At 42.4% G+C, this 24,336-nt stretch overlaps 1 protein-coding gene across 1 annotated transcript in view; it reads right to left on the minus strand.

Moving 5' to 3' along the window:
* Positions 1 to 24,336, minus strand: part of GBE1 (1,4-alpha-glucan branching enzyme 1) — a 594,445-nt gene that overhangs the window by 487,863 nt on the left and 82,246 nt on the right. The window contains exons 2-3 of the mRNA XM_086934076.1: positions 17,162 to 17,287; positions 1,823 to 1,958 (exon numbers count right to left, since the gene is read on the minus strand). Of these exons, the coding sequence (XP_086790202.1) occupies positions 1,823 to 1,958; positions 17,162 to 17,287 (262 nt within the window). The remainder of the gene's footprint in view (positions 1 to 1,822; positions 1,959 to 17,161; positions 17,288 to 24,336) is intronic.

A 24,336-nucleotide genomic window follows, 5' to 3' on the forward strand; every position in this document is an offset into this window, starting at 1 on the left:
CCCCACCACTGTTACCTACACGGACCGCGGCTGTACATTAAAAACTGCTTTAAAGCTCTACTTTAATGTGTCAACCACAGGAGCAGTGTGCACTAGATCAACGTAACATATTTTACAAAAGACTTGGGGGTCTAGTTGCTACACCGCCACTGAGCAATGTATGGATGTCACATAATTGAACATTTTAACAGAACTATTTTTCACGTGATTTATTTTTATTCACTACCAATTAACTCCCTGATTTTAGGGAAATAATGTTATCCTGGTCTTACAATTTTTGATATACTTTATTTACTAAAGTATTTTTTAGGTAATATTGGGTTCATATATATTTTTTTTCTTTACTTCTTATCCATGTTGTTTGGTTTTATGTTTACATATCACCTCATGAATGAGCCAATGAACCGACAATTAACAGGTTTATTCTGTGACTAGATTGTGATCCACTTACCAACATTGCATCTTACCACCCCAACTACTTTACTGTAATCACACATAGCACTTGGTGGATTATGCTTGAGGCACGCCTACAAAGCATTTTCTATTATCACTTACATCAGTATGTTTTTTAAATATCTGGTGCATACTTTCCAACCAGGTACACATTTTCTAACTCTAAACTGCAAGGATTACACATTAACTTTAGATTTCAAGATCTGAGGTACTGGTCTTGGCTAATTTGATACCATGGATAGACAGTAAAATTGGCAGCTCATATAGGAATCTGTACAGGACACTCGCAGGATTCCTAGGTTCGTGCTTGCGTAGTTAATCCTGCTCTGATTCCTTGCCCTATAGTCTGGGACTTTAAATCCTGCTGTAATGAGGCAAAAGGGGTTACAAGCTCCAGAATGGTAAGCAAAATCCTGGACTGTATGAGCTACTCATGAAATGACCCGGAAACTTAAGGTCTAAAAACAATAACCCTGGGCAGAACACTATGCTACGCTCGAGGAGTGTGCGTAGTTTGCGCAACTACACGCTATTCGAATCGCACATAGCACAGTGCAAAAACGCGTAGGGTAGCGTATCAGGCATTTTTTGCTCGCTCGAGGTCCTCAACGTCAAGTTGGCGACCGCGAGCGAGCAAAATCAACATCCTGGCGAGACTTTTTCCTCATTTGCGATGGCAACATCAAGTTGCCGTTTGAGAGCGTGGAAAAGAAACCTCGCGGCAAGATTCTCAACATGGGGAGGTCAGGTTTCTCATTGCGAGTGGTCGCGCATGCTCACGACCACTCACGATGAGAATCTACCTGTCCGCGTTGAGAAAGCTGCCGCTCGAGTACAAATCTACTAGAGCTGCAGAAAACTACCGCTTACACTGTGCATGATGCCGTTCGCAATGATTGCACAGTGCGGACAAGCATCCGGCACCGTGCAATCATTGCGAACAGCATTTCCCTACCGCACTATGCAGTTCGCGTAGCGGGCGAAGTGTACTTCGCGTAGCGCGTCTACGTGAACTACGCCCAGGGTTAGAAAACAACTGATAAATAAAAATTCACTTAAAACATTTCAACCAAAATAGGCGCTGTGACAAACTTGTCAAACATCACTGTCTGGGTTGCTTGGCAATGCAGCGTTGTACCAGTGGTACCATGAGGGAGAATACTGGACATTAGTAACATTGTAGATGTTGCATACCATTGTTCCATAAAATGCTTACATTCAAAATATCAAGGAATATGCAGACACAGACATTTTGCTACTCAGCGAGCACATCAAATATAGTTTTGATTTTAATGCACAGACGATAGCTTTTGGATGTTAATGCTCATTACCATTACTCATATTTACAACAATAGAGGGAGCGACTTACCCAAATCCCTAATTCTGGGTAGTACATTGTGCGTGAAGTTTTTGTATGAAGCTACTGTTCCTTCATGGGAAGCAATCCCCACATGAGCCTCGTAGATGCGGACGCTTTTTGGTTTCTTTGGATGGGGATGCGTGCGCTGTTGACAAATAACAGGAAAATGATTGTAAGCCCACCTGGTAATAAAACTGAAGTTATGATGAGGAAAAAAAAATTGCAGTCTATTGGGAGCGTTTGTATACATATCTAAAATTAAAAACGGAAAAGGCAAAGAGTAGAGAACAGCTAGTTTAGTTTGGTTATAGAACTTATATTATATAGGATATATATATATATATATATATATATATATATATATATATATATATATATATATATATATATATAGTGGAGTTTGAAATCATGCATACTTTTCCATTTAAAGCAGTAGGGAAACTATGGGGTTCGCACATTCCATAGGAACAGGACAGCGCAAAACAATGCTCTATAGAACTGAAAATAGAAGGAGTTATTACTACGAGCTTTATTATATTCATTGTATTGATCTTAGAAAGATGAAAACACCAAGGTGCTAGAAATTCTTGCTTACTTTCCCTCGGACAGCCCCAATGGCTGGCAAAGTGTATCCACTGTTAATGTAAATGTGTGGGCAAAGCTCTTGCTGCAAAAATGTGCCCTGTAATCTTCATGTCATGTCATGTTAATAGGTGTTCGTAAGCACTGCAAATACCCCAAAGGGTCCTGAAACTGTAGTGTAAGAAGCAGGGGAGCCAGATATGTTGGAAAAGCAATCATTTAAGCCTTTTTTTGAACTAGCGATGACAGAGGATCATTGTGATGTTGACAGGTCGGGTGCTGCAATGTTTTGCCTCTAGGTAGAAGAATAAACAAACACGGCCTCACAAGCAAGAGATGCAAGGAACAAGTTTGGCAGGATGAGAGGCAAAGAGAAGGAGAGGAGTGATGGCCAATAAAGACGTAAGGCAGGTGTGACCTACTTTAGAAAGAGCACAACGAGGAACGCAGAGGGCTTTGAAGCTTGAGCATTTATAAATATGGATCCAGTGCAGATCCTGGAGGTGAGATGTGACTGAAGCATGTGAAGGAACACTCAGTATGAGACAAGCTGCTGAGTTTAGCACAATCCGGAGCAGTGGAGACGGGTCTGCTGGAATTCCAAAGTAAAGAGCCTTACCGAAGTCTAAACACCCTGGCTGCCGCTTAATATTTTTGGATCTAATTTTATTTAAAACTTCAAAAATACATCTCTGCAGTTCCCTTTATTGGATTTGTTTTATTTCAGTGTCACTTTATTTACGAAGATGTTCTCTAGTTTTCTGAATTGGTTTGGGATTTTTGTTGAGATTTTATTACTGTTTTAGTACTGCAAAAATTCTTTACACATTGCCTCTAAATTAAGCATGTCTGCTATATCTATCAAGAGTTGAGCTTAGGATAACTTACTGACTTAAGTGGTTCACCCTGACAAGGATTTGGTTTGTTGGTTAAACTGGGTAGTCACCTCTTAACTAAGAACTCTCTTTCTGACAATTGCCCTCTTTTGAGTTTGTCACTAGCAGCAAGTGTGTCAAATGAAATCCAATCAGCGAAACAAGTGAAAGGTTAAGGTTTATCGTTTTTAGTATGAGTTTAGATGCTCTTATAATCCCTTGGCACAGCTAATATGCAGAATATTTAACGTAAACATTTGAAGGCTCTGCCGCACAAAGAAATGTCTGATACCATGGATCAGTTCAGTTTGCCACAGTCTTCCAATGACCAAAAACTAACTTACCCTTCAGAATCACCAACGCTCTCAGAACTTTGCAATTTCACAAATTCGGCTGGAAATGTAGTGGGTATGAACAGACATGAAGGATGTAGAGACTACAATGTATATGGTACGTACTGCGTTACCAATTCTGCTCTAGCACAAGTGTTTTATTTGGCTTACTACAGTAGTAAAAGTTGTACATTCAACTGTATTCATAGAGGTTTGTCACATTGCACAGTGTCCAATTTCCTATTTTGAAACACGTTTATACCAAAATGGTCATAGTCATAACTATCAATCACTGTAACACTCTACCAAAAGTGAACTTTTCATAGATGTGCGTCTGTAAATCTACACTGCCTAGATCCTAAACAGATTATTGGCGATTCAAGACTTCGGATTCTGTCAGTTTACATCGCCCTTTCACAGTCCCAGACCATGTTTGATCATTGTAGGATTTATGTCACTTGTGTACCATTGATTTGATTTCACTATACATATTAGAAGCACCAATTAGTTAGCCACTCCACTGTTTGTAATGTGAATGAGCTTCTTAACACCTTGCAGTAGGGGGTTGTGAACAATTAACCTGTAGGCATCAGGAATTCAAAAATGATTCCCATGTCTGAACATATTGAACATGTGAGCATTTAGCTTGTATAGGACTCTCACAATCAACCACTCAGGCCAGTTCTTCCACCCATTCTTTGTGAAATGTTGTTGGTGTTCTCCAGTGTCACAGTATGCATGTCTTTGCTTCTGCCAATGCTAGCCATCAGGGTCTGGTTTGTGAGTACTATGCAATCGGCCATGTGGTGTAGAATCCCAAGCAGTTTGATGGGGTTATTGTTACATTCAGGATTGAACCTAAGGTGGTCCATACTTCGGTCCTGAAGGGTTGCACGTTTTGACATAGTCATAGATTGATTGTTGAATCACAACCATTCTGGTTGAACCTCAAGTGTTCTTAGTGCGGTTGCAAGCCTGCTCTATGTAACCTCATCGGTGACCAGCGCCAACCATGAAGAATGTTTAAGTAAGAAATCTTGAGTTTGATTCTCATAGAAGTTTGTTTTGGGTTGTCTAGGTCTTCCCTTAACTCGGAGGTAAACTTGTGATTTAATCTCTGTCATAAGGCCTTCTATGCATTTGATGTATAATATTCAGAGTCAATCAACATACTATATATACACACCAGAAAATGTACCCTTGTATGCCCCATCTTCTCGATGTAAATTAGACTGGGAGATTTTGGAACAGTAATTGAATTTTTGCTAAGTGGACCATATATAGCCAGATATAGTCGGCTATGAGAATCGATTTTATTATACTTTTTGTAAAGTATCTAAATCACTTACCCAGACTAACTCCGGAAATGACTGTCATTGTTTGGTACTAAGAGCTCTATATTGCCTAAACCTGTTAGTTTCAAACTATTTCAGTTAATGAGTGATCCACCTATTTTAACACTATTTTTGATCTATGGAGGGCCAGATAATGTAGATGTGGATCTATATAGACTAATCTGTATGCAGCTCTCCATGTCTGCATTATGCACATTATAGATTGATTATTAGTTAATGTCTTTTGGCCAGTATTTAAATACAGCATCAAGATTTTTTTCACATTTCAGTATTTTCTATTCCACAGCCTCACACTATGGTTGATCTTCAAATTAGGGGTTGTAGTATATCAGCTGGGAAAAGTGATCAGCTATCTAGGAGGTACCCATGTGAGGCACCTAGAGCCCAACTTTTGTGATGTGGGTGTATTATTTGTTTATTTTTAGGTTTCGGCTGCTGGGCTTGTGAAATCTCTATTGTTTTTAATATATCTTCAAAGGGGGCTCTTATCAGTTCCCATAACCAAACTACTGTGTTCATTCGGTTTTGTGTGGAACTGATTTTTTGTTAACTTCTCCTAGCTGCATGCATTTACTATACTTTTATTAATGCTGTTCACACAGTTTAAGCTCCATTCACGGTCAGGATAATATCTCTTCCCACGAAAAAGGCAGACCGCTTCTAACAGTGTGCTTAAATGCCTGCTTTTTATTACTTATCTGTGTAAAGGAAATACTTTAGCCTTAGAACATTTGTGGCATTTCCTTTTCATGCCTCAGTACCTTTTTTGCACTTTGTAGGCATTATCAAATAGATTTTTTCAACTTAATCTATTTGGTAATTCGGAACCACATTCTAAATGTTGTAATAAACATTGCACGTTAAAAATAAAGTTAATATACAAGAGCTATGCTATATTTTTCTGTTAAACAGGCAGCCACAAGTGCAGCTACCTTGCAGGCTACAGGGTCATGATTCGAATGGTGCAGCAGCGGCAGTAGCACCGGGCCCAAAAGTTGTCAGAACTCCTTAAAACACATAGGGGCATATTTACAAGCCCCTTGTGCCACAGGTACATCACTTTTTCCCATATGAAAAGTGACGCACCGGCGGAGCGAGGGGCTTGTAAGTAAGCCCCTTGATATTGCTATATTTGACTACTAGTCAGTCAGAATTGCAGTTACCTTGCAGTTGAAAGGGGCTTGATTTAAATGGTGCAACAGGTGCAGTGGCACAGTGGCCAAAAGCTCTAGGGACCCCCACCATACCGAGATTGTTAAAATGTAAAACTAAACAAGCAGTCACAAGTGCAGTTACTTTGCAGAAAACACAGTCATGATTTCAATGCTGCAGTAGGTGCAGTGACACCAGGACCAAAAGCTCCAGGCACCTCACTAAACACATAATATTGCTATATTTTACTGCTAGTCAGAATTGCTGTTACCTTGCACTTGAAAGGAGCTTGATTGAAATGGTGCAACAGGTGCAGTGGCACCGGGCTGAAAAGTTGTCAAAGCTCCTCTAAACACAATAATTGTTATTTCATCAATTCATTCTATTACTTCCCTCTTTCATTTAATTATTCAAATGTTGTGATTACGGACCCGTACTATACCGCAAGAAACAGCACACTATATTGCTTTTTTGTACGTAAACAAGTCATAACACTTTAAAAGACGTTCTGTAACTTATATTGTACAACTACTCAGCAAGCTACAAATTACAACACAAAACAACTTATTAATCACATAGGCGAAACCTAATGAATTTACCACCAATGCTTGTTAATCTAGGTGCAGTGGTCCCCCATATAAATGATTTGACAGTCTTATCAATTTCGTGAACCTGAATGGGAAGGATGCAGAATATGTATTTAATAGCCCTGTGTAATAGTTTGTTACACCGGTGTAATGTTGTATAATTACCCACATTTCATGTTGTGCAAAATCCCCAGAATTACATCACTACGCTACATCATATAATTTTCTGACCAAATTCCATGCCATCTAAAGAAGCATTTGCTAAATTTCTAAAATTCCAGCATAAAGAAATCTGACTATTTTCATAAAAGAGGCATTTTCAGAAATGTAATTTAAAATTCAACGTCACAATAAGTTAGGATTTTAAATTGGGATTCCAGAGACACCAAACATAAGCCAGTTATATCTTCCTATTTGTAAACTAAACTTATAAATTGAATAAAGTAATCCCTATGTTATGCTATTTCAGTAGTGAAAAACGGATTTAAGAGTTTTTCACTACCAGGACATGTAAAACTTACAAGTACAAGTCCTGCTTATTAAATACATTGCACGCTGTCCGCTGGGCTATCAGGGTCTACCCTAGGAGAGATGTATATGTATGTAAAAGGAAGGTTCGACCCTGGTAAGAGTTGTAACTTGCCAGATCAACAGGGCAGATTAAAACTGCACACACATGCTCTACAATGGCAGGCCTGAAACTGAAGTGGATGGCACAATCAGAGCTGCAGGCCCACTAGTAGCATCTAATTTACAGGTCCTGGGCACAGGTAGTGCACATTACTAGGGACTTAAGTACATTAAATATGCCAATTGTGGATAAGCCAATGCTAAAACATTTTAGAGTGTGAGCAAAAGCACTTTAGCATGAGTCAGCAGTGGAAAAATCACACAGAATGCTAAGGCCATCAAAAACAAAGATAGCAAAAACAGGAGGTCTGAAAGCAAAAAGTTTGGGGAACCCACATCAAGGATGCCAGTTTTAACATGCATGTACTCTCTATCCCACCGTACCGGTTTGCTGTGAGAAGTGCTGCTACTATCCCATTAGAAGTATTGCAACCTTTCTGGAACATTGCAATACTCTCCCTCTCAAATTGAAGGAGTGTTGTTAAACAGAACCTGATACTGCCTGACATTTAAAGGAAGAACATTGTTTGCACCACAGCTTCACACATCCTTAATGTCCTTCCCACAGACTATACCATCCATTGTGGGGAGCGCACACCAAAGGAGGGAGGATGTCTCACCTTCATCCATAAATAATCATGGTCCTGCACCCTAGGTAAGCAAGTAACACTCTGCTCCATGGAACAGCTGAAATGCCATTTTTGCAATGTGTGCAATTGAGACCTCCAACTTCCATATCATATACATGCCTCCTGGGCAAAATAAGAACGTCATTACTACATTTTCATCACCTTGTCCAACCAACATGCCTACACAGCCCTCGTGGGGAACTTTGACCTATATGACAACAAGAGCCGAACATTTTTTTTTAAATCAACTTGAAGCTTATTGATGCACTCAAAGCAAGCTAGCATATGTACAAAAAAAATCCTCCAAAAGCCATATCCTTATCTTGGTCTTCTCAACATAGCCGACAATTCAATGCAAACCACTCAAAAACCTTGACTAGACTGACCACTTTGCCATCCCCATCTCTCCAGTTCTGAGTCCTCCAAACAAACCAATGTCAACACAAAAGAGAGGACCAAACTTTAAGATCCTTCAAAGGCTTATCCATAGATGGCAACATTATTTAACTCCTCTCACACTTCCCAACTCCATCTGCGATGGCCACACCATTCTAATTAAATTCAGCAATTATTTGGAAAGATATGTGAACATCCATTACCGCAATTGCAAGCCTATGTCTTCAGTACTGTAGTATTCCAAAGACCTTCATGACAATGAACAATCAGTCAGCAGTGAGGAAAAGAAAATGGAAGAAAGTCAGAAAGCGGATTAAGACCACTTGATTCTGGTGCCCCTTAGACCAAAACAACAAAAATCCACGATACACTAATAAAAATATGACTTTCAAAAGGTAGAAACGGTTCTGTTCAAAGCAAGATGCCACACTTTTCCTACAAAGTACCTTGGATGCATCAAAAACTCAAGCAAAAAGGGTTGCAGGAAAGGGGAGGCATTGGTTCCTTACTGCAGCGCAGGGGAGGTGATGCAGCGGTTCCTTACCGGAGAGGAGGTGATGTATCGGTTTCTTACTGTGTCCCCCAATAATGCAGCAAACCTGGCGCCTCGTGGCAATTTGTGATGATTTGGGATGATGCGTTGGTTCTTGCTGCCGCACAGCAGGGATTGTGTCAGAAACGGTGTGGTGATCTCGGACTTTGGGGATCGGTGCACTTGATGCACCGATCAGCATGCAGCTTACAGCAATTTCTCGAACCGTGGGCAGGTGCTGCATCGGTTTCTTCATATTTAACAACAAGGGGTGGTGATGGACAGAGTTTCTGAATTAAGCAGAATACTCTCACCCAGTCAAGAGATTAGGGCTAGATCCACCACCGTTTTTTAGCTCACTGCACCATCCCAGCTCAGAACCTGGCTATATGCAAATTAGTCTGTTCCTGTCCCAGTGCATGATGGGAACAGGGCAAACCAAACTACCAAGCCAATTCTTACACTGGGAAGGAAACAAGCTTCCGGGGACCGGTTTCTGGCATTTCAGCCGTCGTCGGCCCGGCTTGCTTGAATCCTGATGGTGCAATGAGCAAGGGACTCACATCTGAGTATACCCTTCCACGCTTAGGGTGGACAAAATATTTAACAACAAGGGGTGGTGATGGACAGAGTTTCTGAATTAAGCAGAATACTCTCACCCAGTCAAGAGATCAGGGCTAGATCCAATTTCCGTTTTTTAGCTCACTGCACCATCCCAGCTCAGAACCTGGCTATATGCAAATTAGTCTGTTCCTGTCCCAGTGCAAGATGGGAACAGGGCAAACCAAACTACCAAGCCAATTCTTACACTGGGAAGGAAACCAGCTTCCGGGGACCGGTTTCTGGCATTTCAGCAAGAAACCGGTCCCCGGAAGCTTGTCTCCTTTCCAGTGAAGAATTGGCTTGGTAGTCTGGTCTGCCCTGTTCCCATGATGCACTGGGCCAGGGACAGACTAATTTGCATGTAGCCAGGTTCTGAGCTGGGATGGTGCAGTGAGCTAAAAAATGGTGATGATCAAGCCCTGATCTTTGGACTGGGTAAGAGTGGTCTGCTTAATTCAGACACTCTGTTCATCACCACCCCCTTTTCTGAATCGCATCGGTTTCTTCAGCACTGCATCGGACACCGGTGCGGATGCATCATGACTCTCCTCGTTGCATTACTTTTCCAACTACAAACAGCAGGAACAACCTCCAGAGGCCCAGAACAGCAGCAGGCACCTCTTGGCTGGTCAGAACTCTCAGCAAAGGAGTTCAGGGGAGATGGGGTGAAGTCTTTGTATCCCTGAGACTTCAAAAACAGGAGTCAAGCTCTACTTCAAGTCCTTGGAGACGTTCCTCAAGTGGGGACACGGCACACAGAAAAGTCCTTGTCCTTTCGTTGGCAGAAGCAGCCACTGCCGGCCAACTCCAGAGAGCACACAGCAAAGGGGCAGTAATTCTCCTTCAGTTTCTCCAGCTCTTCTCCTTGGCAAAGGTTCCTCTTGAATTCTAGAAATGATCCGAAGTTTAGGGGTCTGGGCCCCACTCTTTATAGCACAAAACCCTTTTTTCTCTATTGGCAGAGAAGCTCTTTGTCCAACCAAAGCCCTTTCTGTCCTCTCTGGTGCAGCTTCCTGGCAGGAAGTGGAGACCGCATTGTCAAAGGCAGACCAGGCCCATTCAGGTGTGAAAGAAATCTCCTCCCCCAACTCTGAATGCAGCCAAGGTTTATTCAGCCCAGCCCTGACTCAGCCTGGAAAGGAGGGACACACAGCCCCAAGTGGCTGTCTGAACAGCATGCACATCCCCAGCCCCTATCATTGAAAGCCAGACTGCCAATACACAAACCTAGCAGAGGCACACAGGATGGCTAAGCAAGAAAACACCTATTTTCTCAAAGAAGTATTTTCAAACACAATATAAAAACAATCTTTACTAAAAGATGCATTTCTGTATTCTAAGTTCAGGCATACTAAACTCCATCTTTCTATCTTGTTCCAATGGGAAGTTGTATTTATAAGATGCTATAAATGAACTCCCATTCTTTCCTACGGGACAGATAGCCTTTCAATAATGAAAAAAACTTAAGTGGCAGTATTTCACTATGAGGACATGCCACACACATCAGGGCATGTACTACCTTTCCCACACACTGCACCCTGCCCACAGGGGTACCTAGGGTCTTTCTTAGGGGTGACTCATATATAAGAAAAGGGATGGTTAGGGCCTGGCAAGTGGGTGCACTTGCCAGGTCGACATGGCAGTACCAAACTGCACACCAACACGGCAGTGGCAGGTCTGAGTTACATTTACAGGCTGCTTATGTGCGTGGCAAAATCAGTGCTGCAGGTCCACTTGCAGCATTTGATTTACAGGCCCTTGTCTCACACAGTGCACTGCACTAGGGACTGATTAGTAAATCAAATATGCCAATCATCGAATCACCAATCCATAACAACAATTTACAGGGAGAGCACATGCACTTTAGCACTAATCATCAGTGGTAAAAAGCCCAGAGTCATAAAACCAACAAAAACATAGTGCAAAACAGAATGCCAAAAAGTAAACAGTATGGTGATAAACCCGCTGGACAAGCCAGGTCTAACACCAGTCACCTGTGTTCTCCTATAGCATCTTCTGCCAGCTCCATCCTTTTCACAGAGTGGGTTTGGTGCTCCACTCACAGATTAACAACAAGCTTCATCCCTCTGCCAAGTATACAAAAGTCTACATGAAGTGCGCTCTGTTTCACACATCCAATGCATCAAACACTGCTGTTACATCATGCACACTGACCATGTCATGAGTAATGTAATATGTGAAGTCATAAATTGCGGGCTGTAAGTTATAGTTCGCTCAGGTAACTAGGACTGCTGAATTTCACTGGTTTTGTTTGGGTGAAATCTGAGCCTAACTATAACGTCCCTGTAATCTTAATTATTTTCAGTAAAGTTCTACGTTTTTCAAATTCTATTTCCTAAATATAATATTCCTGTAACATTTTTTTTTCACTGAATTCCTAATTTTTTTAACTAGTAGTCACGTTTGCAGAGAGGTGGAGTAAGGGGGCAGTACTTCCGACCGGCTCTTAGGAATTCTACTGTAAGGGACTTACTGGAGGTAACAGGAGGGCTGATTTCAGTACAATTTTCAGTAGGCTGTAGGGCTCCCAGATATCTATACTTTTCAAACTTAAATTTCTCTGAAACTACTGAACGGATTTACACCAAATCACGAAAAGAACACTTTCCTCTCAAAATCAAGATCTCTGCCAAATTTGGTGTAATTCAGTTCAACTATTCAGGCTGTTCAAATAATGAAAACTCCTCATATAGCTAACATGTGGAAAACGTCCTTTGGGACCCTCCTTTTTTCCTCAGCAGCATCTTGACGGATCACCCTGAAACTTTCAACACAGCAGATGAACCAAAAAGAGGACATTTTTGGAGATTTACCAAGAGGCACCAAAGTTATTGGCAAAACATAAAACACTTTTCTTACGGAAGCCTTCGTCCTACTATAACTGGCTATCACCAGTAGGATATGCAAGAATCCTGAGTATTACGGGTGGCTTTTCACATTCTGAAGCATATTTATATGCTACTCCCCTGTAATAGAATGCATAAAACAGCACTGGCAAGGTGGTCTTCATTGCGAGACCTATTGGCATAGTAATTGCTTTTTTGTAATTTGTCACCATACAGTGCTGGTATATTAAGATTTCCTCATTAGGCCTGGTGGAGAAATGCAAAGAAGAATTAAAAACATGAAGGGAAACAACATTAACGAGGTCATCTGGAAGAGCTATTGTATTGTTTTGCTATGTTCATGTTTTTTTTTTAAGGTTTAACATTGTTTCAGTGACATGATCAGTTTTCCAACTTCATCCATTGGGTGTATGTTCTTTATTCCAGTGTAGTACATATCATTTTTTCATTGCCTCACTACTACAGGGCGCATAAATTAACCCGCTGTGTGCAGCGGACGGGCGGGAGCTGTCCGACGCCACAGTGCTCATGTGCATAGGGCGGCTCCCGGAGAGGTATCATTGTAAAGGGAAGAATCTCCCTAGTGGATCCCTGCTTGGGGATCGCCTCAGGAGGGTGATCCCAATGCAGGGATCCAGCCACTAGGCACCGGGGGAGTGGCCACTTGGGCAAGGGTTTTTGCTCCTCCCGTATTTTTGAGCCAGAACCGTATTTCTGCTCCCCCCTGAGAGGCAGATAGAGGAAATAGCCCCCAATCTAGTCACCAGATTTTTTTTTTTATGTATATAGGGGTGGGAGTTGCCCAAAATGGGCATGCCAATGCCCCCACACCCCCTAAAAATTCCACAGTCTTTCTGCCCCCCCTGGGAAGCAGATGGGGTAAAAACCCCAATTTACCCTCCCCAGGGAGGCAGAAAGCAGACTAGGCACCAAGGATTTTTCATGTATATAGGTTGGGTGCTGCCCCCCCCCCTCCCCGAGGCAGATTGGGTAACAGCCCCTGTTCTCCGCTCCCAGGGGGGTAGAAAGCACACTAGGCACAAGGGATCATTTTGTAAATGTAGATGGGGTTGGGGCTGCAATAGAATTGCTAATGCCCCCACCTCCCACAAAAATTCCAGTGTGTCTGCCTCCCCACTGGGGCAATATCCCCCGATCTGTCGGGAGGGGGGCACAAAGCCCACTAGGCACCAGGGATTGTTTTTTATATGAAGGGATGGGAACTGCCCAAAATGGGCATGCAAATGACCCACACCCCCCAAATAAAATTGCCAATGTCTTTCTGCCTCCCCTGGAAGGCAGATGGGGCAATAGCCCCCAATCTGCCCCCCCCGGGGGGGGCAAAATGCACAGTAGGCACCAGGGATTTTTTATGCAGATAAGGGTGGAGCAGCCCAAAATGGGCATGCCAATGCCCACCCTCCCAAAAAAAAAACAGTCTTTCTGCGCCTCCCGGGAGGAAGATGGGGCAATAGCCCTTATCTGCCCCCCGGGGAGCAGAAAGTCCACTACGCACCAGGGACTTTGCTTTTTTTGTTATACGTAGGAGTGGGGGGACACCCAGAATGGGCATGCCAATGCCCCAACTCCCTAAAACACATTCCACAGTCTTTCTGCGCCCCCAAGGAGGCAGATGGGGGCAATAGTCCTTTATCTGCCATCAGGGGTACAGAAAACCCACTAGGCACAGTATTATTTTTATATGTAGGGGTGGGAGCTGCTGAGAATGGGCAAGCCAAACAAGTCTTTCTGCACCTCCCAGAAGCCAGACCAGCACAAAAGCTCCTTATCGGCCCACGGGGTACAGAAAGCCCACTAACCAACAGGGATAGGTTTATGGGCAGGTCAGTGAGAGGCCCCATAGGCAAGGTTCACTCCACTTTTTTTTTTAGGCACACATTTTGGGTGTTTCAGTGATATTTGTAGTCACACCAGCCCCCAAGCGAGGCAGAAAACCACTAGAAACCAGAGAGAGTTTGTGTGAACTTGAGTTTGGCTAACAGTCAGCGTGTACTGACCTTTGGCTGGCATTTTGCTGGCGGTATGTGTGGACCTGCACTTTGCCAACGGTGTGTGTGGACTAACGCTTGATGACGGTGTGTGTAGATTGGCACTTACCTGGTGGTGTGCGTGGACAGGTGCTTGGCTGCGTGTGTGTGTATGGATGGTGCATGGCTGCAGGGTCAGATTGGTCATAGCAGGCACTGGGTGCCTCCCCAGTGGGTCGGAAGGTTGGGGGCTGGTTTTCTGGGCATGGGGACGGTTTTGTCACTGGGGGGCAGTGTTCCAGCAGTGCTGCAATATTGGCCCCCAGTAACAAAAGTGAGAGCAGTGCTTTTTATTAGCACGCACCCCCCCCCCCCCCCAACCCTCCGAGGGCAGGTCGAGCAGGAATCAGCCAGGGCTGTTGCTGTTCCAGTCTAGCCCCGATTGGCTGGTGGTGCGTGTGGGTGGCGGGTGGCTGGCAGTGTGCGTGGATAGTGCTTGGCTGGCGGTGTGCATGGATGGTGCTTGGCTGGCGGTGTGCATGGATGGTGCTTGGCTGGCGGTGTGCATGGGTGGCATGTGGCTGGCAGTGTGCGTGGATGGCGCGTGGCTGGCAGTGTGCATGGATGGCGCGTGGCTGGCAGTGTGCATTTATAGTGCTGGGCTGGTGGTGTGCATGGATGGCGCATGGCTGGCAGTGTGCTGACTGTGTTAATGGACGGCATTTGTCTGGGTGTGTCTGTGGATGGCTCTTGGCTGTCAGTGTGCATAGATGTTGCTTGGCTGTCAGTGTGCATGGATGGCGCACGGCAATCAGTGTGCATGGATAGTGCTTAGCGGACGGTGTGTCTGATAAGGGTGTGCATGTACGGACTCTTGGCTGGCAGTGTGGCTTGCATGGATCCCCCAGTGTTTTCTTACCCAGAATCCCCTGCAAACCTCAAATTCACTTAGTCAAATTTTCCTCACATTTCTTTGTGGGTTAGTTGTAGGATCACACATTTGCTACCACCCAGCTTTCCCCTTGGTCTCCCAAGAAAACTGATACCACACTTGTGTGGTTGCCCAAAGTAGTGTCAGCATAAAAACATATAAACAAACTGACCTTTTGGACCGGCTTTGGGCCACCCTTAATATCCAGACGTTGTTTGGCCCTTCCGTGTCATAGGCACTTGGCCCATCCACAGAAGTAAGGTATCATTTTTAATCGAGAGACTGAGGGGAACGCAGAGTGGTAGTACATTTGTTATGTGCAGCGATCCCACAACCTTCCCGCACAGATATTAGGGGAACATTGGATTTTTTAGCTAAATTTGAGGTTTTCAGTGGATTCTGGAAAGGGACATTTTGGGGGATCAATGCAAGCCACACCTACCTGGACTCCCACGAGTGTCCAGTTTTTAGAAATGTCAGTTTTTTAGGTTCCAGTAGATGTCTTCAAGCCCGGGACCAATCACATAGGTGCCCACCTATATCACAAAATGATATGGTCTTTCAAGGGGGTCACTTGCATTTTTGGTCCCAGGCTCAGCAGCCATCTAGGGTTATGCAAACAGGAGATGTGCACATAACTACAGCTTCTAAACTCTATATTGTGTTCCCATGTCAGAAATTCATAGGTGTTCGTGATACCTATTTCTCACTCTTTATATTTTACCAAAATTAATTGCTATATACCCGGTACACAATGAAAAACATTGCAAGCTGCAGCTCAGTTATTGGCTTTGGGTACCTCGAGTTCTTGGTGAACCTACAAGTCCTATATATCACCACAACCAGAAGGGTTCAGCGGATGTAACAGTATATTGCTTTAAAAGATCTGCAACAGTTAGAAGAAGTCACAGGTTAAAACGTTGGCACAAACGGATGTTTTTTCCAAACTCAATTTCAACTGCTAGTTTCTATAGGAAAAGCTTGAAAATCTGCACAAGTGACCCCTTGCTTAGTTCAGAATGTGGTCTACTTTTCTGAAATGAATAGCTTCCGAGGGTCCATTAGTGCTTTCACACCCATTTCTACCACTAACTGTAAGGAGGATGAAAGCACAAAAAATAGTAAAAATAGGCTACATATCCCAGTAAAATGCCAAAATTCTGTAGGACATTTTGGTTTTCTGACAAAAGTTTGCATGTCCCTGGAAGATGTAAATATGGTGATTCCCGCACCACAAACCCTTTGTTGATACCATTTGCAGGTAAAAAAAACAGATGCTTTCTTCTGCAGGACTTTTTCCCTATCCCTCCCTCCCCCCAAAAACAAAATGTTGCTGAATTTTGGCTAATTTCTGGGTCCCATCCAGGGGAATCAACAAACCCTGGGTACATTTAAAATCCTCAAGATGTTGGAAGAGAAGGACGCAAGTTTGGCATGGATACCTTATGTGGACGTAAAGTTACAGGGGCCTAAGCGCAAACTACCACAATTAACCCGTAAAAGGCTTAGCACGGAGGTAGAAGGCATAGTAGCGAAAGGGTTAATGAAAGCTGCAGAAGATATTGCTCCAACTAAAATATATTGTGTTACTTTTCATTCAATTAACCTCAAATATTTATTTAAGAATAAATTGTCTGGAATTGATATAAATGTAGCTATAATTTCAATTACTAAATGAAACACAAACTTTCTCGAAGTATTCAGCATCAACGTGAAAATACATTTATTTATTTATTTATGCATTTTTACATAGCGCGGATTTTACCCAAAGGCGTACCACTACTACAAAACTAATTCAGCATACATCACACCATGCATCCATGATATGCAAATAACACACTGTACAGAGAGTGAACTTATCTTGCAAATGAAAAGGGGAAACATCTTACTTTGTAGGACTCCTCCGGTTGCCAGTGGACCCAGTCATAAACCACATTTTTACCTTCTTGCACCACATATTTTGCCCATGGTGAAATACGGTAGACAACCTGGCCGCTTTTACTCCGGATAACCACCTTAGAAATAAAAACAATGAAACAAAAACACACGTTTAACTATGCAGATCTTTTGGACTTAAATCTAATAGCATTTTTTTTTCGATATTTGTAAAAACGGACAATTTTTTTCTAAAGCAAGACCTAAACAATAAAACCATGCGGACTTTAGTGAACAACCATGTAAACGTGTATTGAGTAAATGGTAGCAAGCCAGTGGTAGAAGTGGGCGGGGACGGAAGGGCACGGCGTGCCCCTACTTCTACAAATTAATTCAGTCCGTTCCCCTACTCCTTACTTTCAAAAAAGCATCCAGGGACGGCGAGAATAGTCCTACTTAAAACAATAACTTTTTTCTTTCATCTTCCAGGGGCTGCTCGCACTTCTCTGTTGAACTCCAGATACTAGAGCTGCCCCTCCCTGAGCTCGCACAGACCGAGGGCAGGCCCATTGTCATTCCGATTGAGGCAGATTATCCCCTTTCGAATGACAATGCGCCCCCCCCTCTGCCTTTAGCATATCAAGTGTCAGTGAGATCGGAGTTGGTGATTACAGAGGAGCTTTCCCCAAACAGAGTTCTGTGGGGAACTTGACACCTTGTGTAATTTGTCAATGTTGTACACAGAGTGAACAGTGCAGGTGCAGTGACTGGACAGAAGAGAAGACAGGAAGGAGAGGTACTAGGGCAGGAGAGGTGACGGGGCAGCAGGAGAGGTGACAGGGCAGCAGGAGAGGTGACGGGGCAGCAGGAGAGGTGACGGGGCAGCAGGAGAGGTGACGGGCAGCAGGAGAGGTGACGGGGCAGCAGGAGAGGTGACGGGGCAGCAGGAGAAGTGACGGGGCAAGAGCGGTGATAGGGAAATTGACGAAGCAGGAGAGTTGATTGAGCATGAGCAGGAGTACTGACTGGACAGGAGTAGTGAAAGGGAAGGAGTAGGCGTTTCCCAGGGCGACTGGAAGGGTAGGGGGCTAGTTTAGTTTGGGGGGACCGGTTTTGTACAAGTGCAGGAATTTTAAAAACACTGCAAAGTTCTTTGAATATTCAGCAGGTTTCGGTCAACAATACAAGTGCCAAGATAACCTTGGTGATCAATGTACCTGCTGGAGAGAGATGGGAGCATGTTTTTTCTAGTGGCTGTTTTACTCATCTAAGCCCTGTATTCATAACCTCAATGTTTGAGACAAAAATTAATCATGGATTTCTAAATAATGAGAGTAAAAGCATTAAGGTAACATGTTGTTCCTGCTTATATTTCACACGCTTTACATAAACCTGTATTCCATATGAATTAAACCTCAAATAAACATGTTTATCCATTGTTTTAATTAAATAACGTTATTAACTGTAACTGGTCAGTGAAATGCTAAACATACTAAAAATGGTATGGTTTGCCTTTTCTAGCCACACTCCTGATTCCGCCCATGATTTAATCTTCGGTTATTCCCGCCCCCCGATTCTCCACCCACAGTTCCCCTACTTCAACCACTGTAGCAAGCACACATTCTCACCCATTTTTATTTTTGGGCAGTTTTGCTCAGCAAAAAAAGAAGCTATTAATGAATACTGGGAATTTGTTTCTGTTTATATTTAAGAAATTATAAAGTAGTTTTGTAAAGCACCTGAGATTATATCACATCAGTAACAAGACTCCAGTTCAAGGAGAAATCATAATGCGAGACATAGTGAAAAGTACTTGGCACAAACATGAGCGGAATCTTCCCAGCACGAGTAACATCTCTTTTAATGTTGGAGGTTGAACATTTCAAGTACATTTTTTTATCCAAGCAGATTGCGCGGGTAGTCTTTAGTTGCGAAACTACAAATCCAAATGTAAACTGCATCAATCTCAGCAATAGCGTCAGTCCCTTAAATGCGGGTGGGCTACAAATAAATATTTGAGGTAGATTTTTACTCCAGCAGACTGTTCGAGCACAAAATTACAAATTCGACCACGAGTGGCAGTGTTTTGAATATAAATGACCAGGAAATTAGATTTTCAAGATTCATTTTTACCTGAATGGACTATTTGGGTAATTTGTTTAGCGCAAAACTCATTTTTCTTTCCTTGTATTATTTTTAAACAGGAAGACAGTCCTACAGAGACAGACTACTGTACATTCAGTATCAACTTCCTCTTCCTGTATTGAGACTCTTGCTTTGTCCGGCCCTTGGTCATTTTGGATTTATATTTTGGAGGGAAAGCATCACTCCCTGTGCAATTTTTGCTTCACCCACACCCTTGGAATTTATATTATTTGGAAAAAAATATAGTAAGCTCAAGTACAACCCTGATGAATCAGAGGTGCTCTTCTTTGGATGTCTGGCCGACCCGCCTTGGCAGGACTGGTGGCCGGTGAATATGTTTCCTCCGTCATCTTCCTCCTCGGTGGCAAAAAATCTTGGGGTTAAAATTGATAATAATCTATCACTGAAATCCCAGATAACAGGCCTTACGGGCACATGCTTCGGTCTTCTGAAAATGTTACGGAAGTTCCTCCCTCTGCTTCCTCTGGTCCATCGGAGGTTGACGGTTCAGGCCTTAATTTGTTCCAGGCTCGATTATTCTAACGTTCTATATTTGGGTCTCCCGGACTATCTATTGCAAAAACTTCAAGTGGTCCAAAATTCAGCTGCGAGTGCCATTTTTGGCCTTCCTCGTCATGCTAGAATATCTGAGCTGTTACTCTCCCTTCACTGGCTTCCTGTCAGAAAACGAATTATCTTTAAGGCACTCACATTGGCCCACAAGGCACTTCATGCTGTCGGGGCCAATTACATTCAGAAAGACTTACTTTCGAGAATCCCACAAGATCCCTCAGGTCTGAATCCCTTGGTCTGGCAACTGTTCTAGCGCCTTGAGACCCTCCGGGTAGCGCCTTGAGACCCTCCGGGTAAGTAGTGCGCTATATAAATGCCTGTGATTGATTGATTGATTCCCATCATTAGGAAAGCTAGGATAGGGGGACGCTCTTTTAAACATCTTGCCCCTAAGTTGTGGAACTCCCTCCCCCGGGAACTCCGTTGCACCCCAAATTTGCTGGCCTTTAGAAAGGGTTTGAAAACCTGGCTTTATACTCAATGATCGGTCTGTTTCTTGTTTCTTATCTTCCTCTTTGTCTTCAGCTATGGGTCAGAAAGCGCCGGGACTCTCCTTGGAGTAGCCGAGCGCTATATAAGACACCCATAACATAACATAACAATGCAATTCTTGGCAAACTTTTTTGCGAGAGGGCAGGCACCCCTTTTTTTGTTTCTTTTTTGTCAGATTTTGTTGCTGGATGACCTTTATGATAGTACAGGCCATTGAGAGATTAAGTTGTCTAAAGAGGAAATGGTGAAGGCCTTGTCTTTTAAATGAATTATTTCCTTTTCCTCGTGTATGTTTTTATTTTGTACAGATGTGTTAATCTTTTTACGGTGTTGTTTTACTGTATTGGGCCTATACAGGTTTTTTTTATTACTAGTTATCTTTGTTATTAGAAATTAAATAAATAAAGGATTTGATTTACTTACACAATACAATTATATTCTCGATTTTAATTTTTATACTTTTGATAATAATTGATATTTTAGTAAAGGGGTTTGGGGCTCTAGGAAATAGGGTCCAAAGTTACTGAAATTATATTTGTATACATTAATTCTCAATCTTACTTTTTTACTTATAATTATCTTTAAAACATTTTTTATTGGATTTATAGCACAACAATAGTGGTGTGCCGAGCGCGGCACACATACACAGTACAATACCATATCATAATACAAAAAAATAAGGCTGTGGAACCATCCCGGTACATACACTACCGAAATCATATGCAATATTATAACACAGCATGCCCTCATCTCCTTGGTCATAAAGAAGAAATGTCAACCTCATGATATCCCCTGCTCCCATCATTAGCCCATGGCCTATCAATACATGGCTCCAATTGGATCCTTCTACACGTTGCCCAATGCTTCCAGATTTTAAAGTGTTACTGGGGGAAACCCTGTGACAGATATCTTTGATGTTCAAGACCCATGCAGTGGTCCATGCTCCTGACCCAGACCTCCACAGGGGAGTCTCCTTTTCCTTCCAGGTCCTAGCACTGTCCCTCTTAGAAATAATTAAACTGAGCCACAAAATCGCCTTCTGATAACATGTGCTCCCAAGTCATTTGTGATATGGAGATGGATGAGTTTGGGGTCCCGGGGAATATCCTAACCCAGCATTCCCCTCAAGTTTCTTCAAAACACCACCCCAGAAGTGGGCCAATACCAGACAGTACCAGAACGTGTGGGGGCAAGTCTCCTTGTGGATTACCACACCTTAGGCAATTGCCCACTGGCCTAAGGCCCATGCGTGGACCCGGTCTCTGGTAGAATACACTCCATGAAGCACTTTCAGTGGAATCAACTGGAATTGGGAGGTTATTACGCCTCTCTCAGGGCCTCCACCAATTCCCTCCAGTCGACATCTAGTGGGCCCAGTTCCACCTCCCAGGCTTTCTGCACCCCCACCATTGGGTCCGGTATATTGTGCAGTAGTATTGTATACATTTCTGACAGTTGGTGCTCCATGAGATTTGTGAGCAGGATTTTCCCTTCCAATGGGGAGAATTTTGGGATATCATCCACCGATTGTATAGTTGGGAGTAGGGAGTGGCAGAGCTATGGTATGGGAAGAACTGGGTATGATGCATGTTGTACTCTTCTTGCAGCTACTGGAAGGACAAATGTCCCACTGTGAAATACATCCCCTATAGTTGATATGCCTATAGGGTCCCAGGCCGAAAATGCCCGTAGGACCATCACCTGTGACAAATAGTGCCCTGCAACAGCGGAGTCTCTAAAGTGATACAATCAGCCCAGCCTATCATCCTTAAGGCCGGAATCCAAATATCAAACACAACCCTTATGGCGGGTGGGGGAGTCGCAGGAACAGCACAACTGTACATCAGGTGAGGGAGAACCCGACCAACCAATTAAGTTTATTTTAAATTATATATTGTTTTAATGATTTGTTTTAATTTGATATTTATTCATTTATTAATACATTTTTTACATAAAGGGGTTTATTATGATGTTGGTCGGAGTTCCTCCATCTAACAACGTGGCGGAAATGGGACCGCCCGATGGTTGGCAGTCCAGACCACCTAATTACGATGTATCCGCAGGGTGCGGTCACATTCCCGCATTTCCTTTTGGGAGCATGTGTTACGGCAGTATGCCGCCCGTAACAAGCTCACAAAGAGAAATAGAAGATTGTGTCAATCCCTGCACCCTGTGGCAGGCACCTCAAGGTGCCTGCCATAAAAGATCGTAAAAAGCATCTTATTTGTAAAATGTATTATTTTTTTGTTTCATTTAAGTAATATTTTCATTTATCTAATTTTTTATTGGTTTAGATTTATTGTTTTTTTTCCGATTGTACGAAAGGAAGATTGTTTAAATTTGTTATTTAAATTTTTTATTATTTTTCATTTTATATTGGAAGCATTTTAGTTTTTAATATAAAATATTACTTAAAATGTATTGTAGATGGGTATTTCAGTGTTATCCTAAAAAATAATTAAGAGACGGAATGGTATTCGTAAGTCTTATTAAGTTACAAGTTTTCCTAACTGTTGAAAACATTGGAGTGGGAACGGTAAATGTGACCCTTCCATAGACCACCTCTTTCCTTAATGTTTATTTAGACTGGAGTAGGAACAGTAAATCTAACCCCTCAAAAATGCAGCACGTTCCCTACTGTAGGTTGGACTGGTGTGAGAGAAGCAAATCTAACCCCTCGCAAGGCCTACACTTCCCTACTGTTGCCTAGGGTCGGATTAAGATTTTGGTTACTCCATCACATCGGTGATGGCTATCCCGTCTGCTGAACTATAAATCCCATCATATCCAGTGGAATTTATTTCATGGCGGATGGAATATCTGTCACCAGTGTGACGGAGTAACCCGTCCAGCAAATATAACTCCAAGCCAAGAACATCCCCTTTCCTACAGTTGCGTAAATTGGAGTGGGAATGTTAAATCAATCCCCCCTAAACTTGAAGAGTTTCCCTCATGTTGGTTAGAGTGGATTCATATTATATTTAATATTGTTCAAATTTTTTAGTATTTTGTTTTTTTAGTGTTTTTATTATTATATTGCCTTAATTATTACTTGTATGTTTATTTTTTAAATGTCTTTCTTAGTTACAGGTTATTGATATTTGCGTATTTCTTTAATTGTTGAATTAGGTTTTTTATAAAATATATATGTATACATAATTTCTATTTAGTTTAAAATATTACATACAAATACTTTAATGTGTTTATTTTAATATTTAAATGAGGTTACATATCTTTATCGATTGTATATAGGTTTGCTAATTTCCCCCCATTTTATAGTTCAAAACTGAGAAAAAAATATATACATATATATACATATATATACATACATATATATACATATATATACATATATATACACATATATATACATATATATACATATATATACATATACATATACATATACATATATATATACATATACATATATACATATACATATATACACATATATATACATATTACCTACTGGCGATAGCCAGTAGGTATATATAGTTAGGATTTTTTCTCTATGGAACTTTTGAAAATTCTATGTCTAATAACTTTGGCGTTTGTGGACGGAATTGGCTGAAATTTTCAGGAAAATGGCACATTTTGTTTCTGAGCAGCCCCTGAAAATTTGGGGGGGGTTCGTCAAGGGGGGGCCGAGAAAAAAGGGGGGTCCCAAATCGCGTTTTTCCCATGTTAATTTCCATAGGGCGGTTGGCCTCACTTTTAGCCCGAACGGCTGAATGGATTTCCACGAAACTTGGCAAAATTGTAGGGACTGTTAGCCCGATGTGCCTTTGCTAGGTCTCAATATATGTGCTTCAGTGGATTTTGAGAAATTAACGTTTAAATCAAGATATATATCTGTAACAGCGCTCCGGGCAGCGATCCGGTCCGCTTACTTTTCGCGTTTCGGAACTTTGCGCGCAGAAAGCTGATTGGCTCTCCGGTGTCTGTCAACATTCTAAACAGTCCGGAGCGGCCGCCA

This window comes from Lissotriton vulgaris, chromosome 8 (assembly GCF_964263255.1).
Source record: "Lissotriton vulgaris chromosome 8, aLisVul1.2, whole genome shotgun sequence".
Classification (NCBI taxonomy): Eukaryota; Metazoa; Chordata; class Amphibia; order Caudata; family Salamandridae; genus Lissotriton; species Lissotriton vulgaris.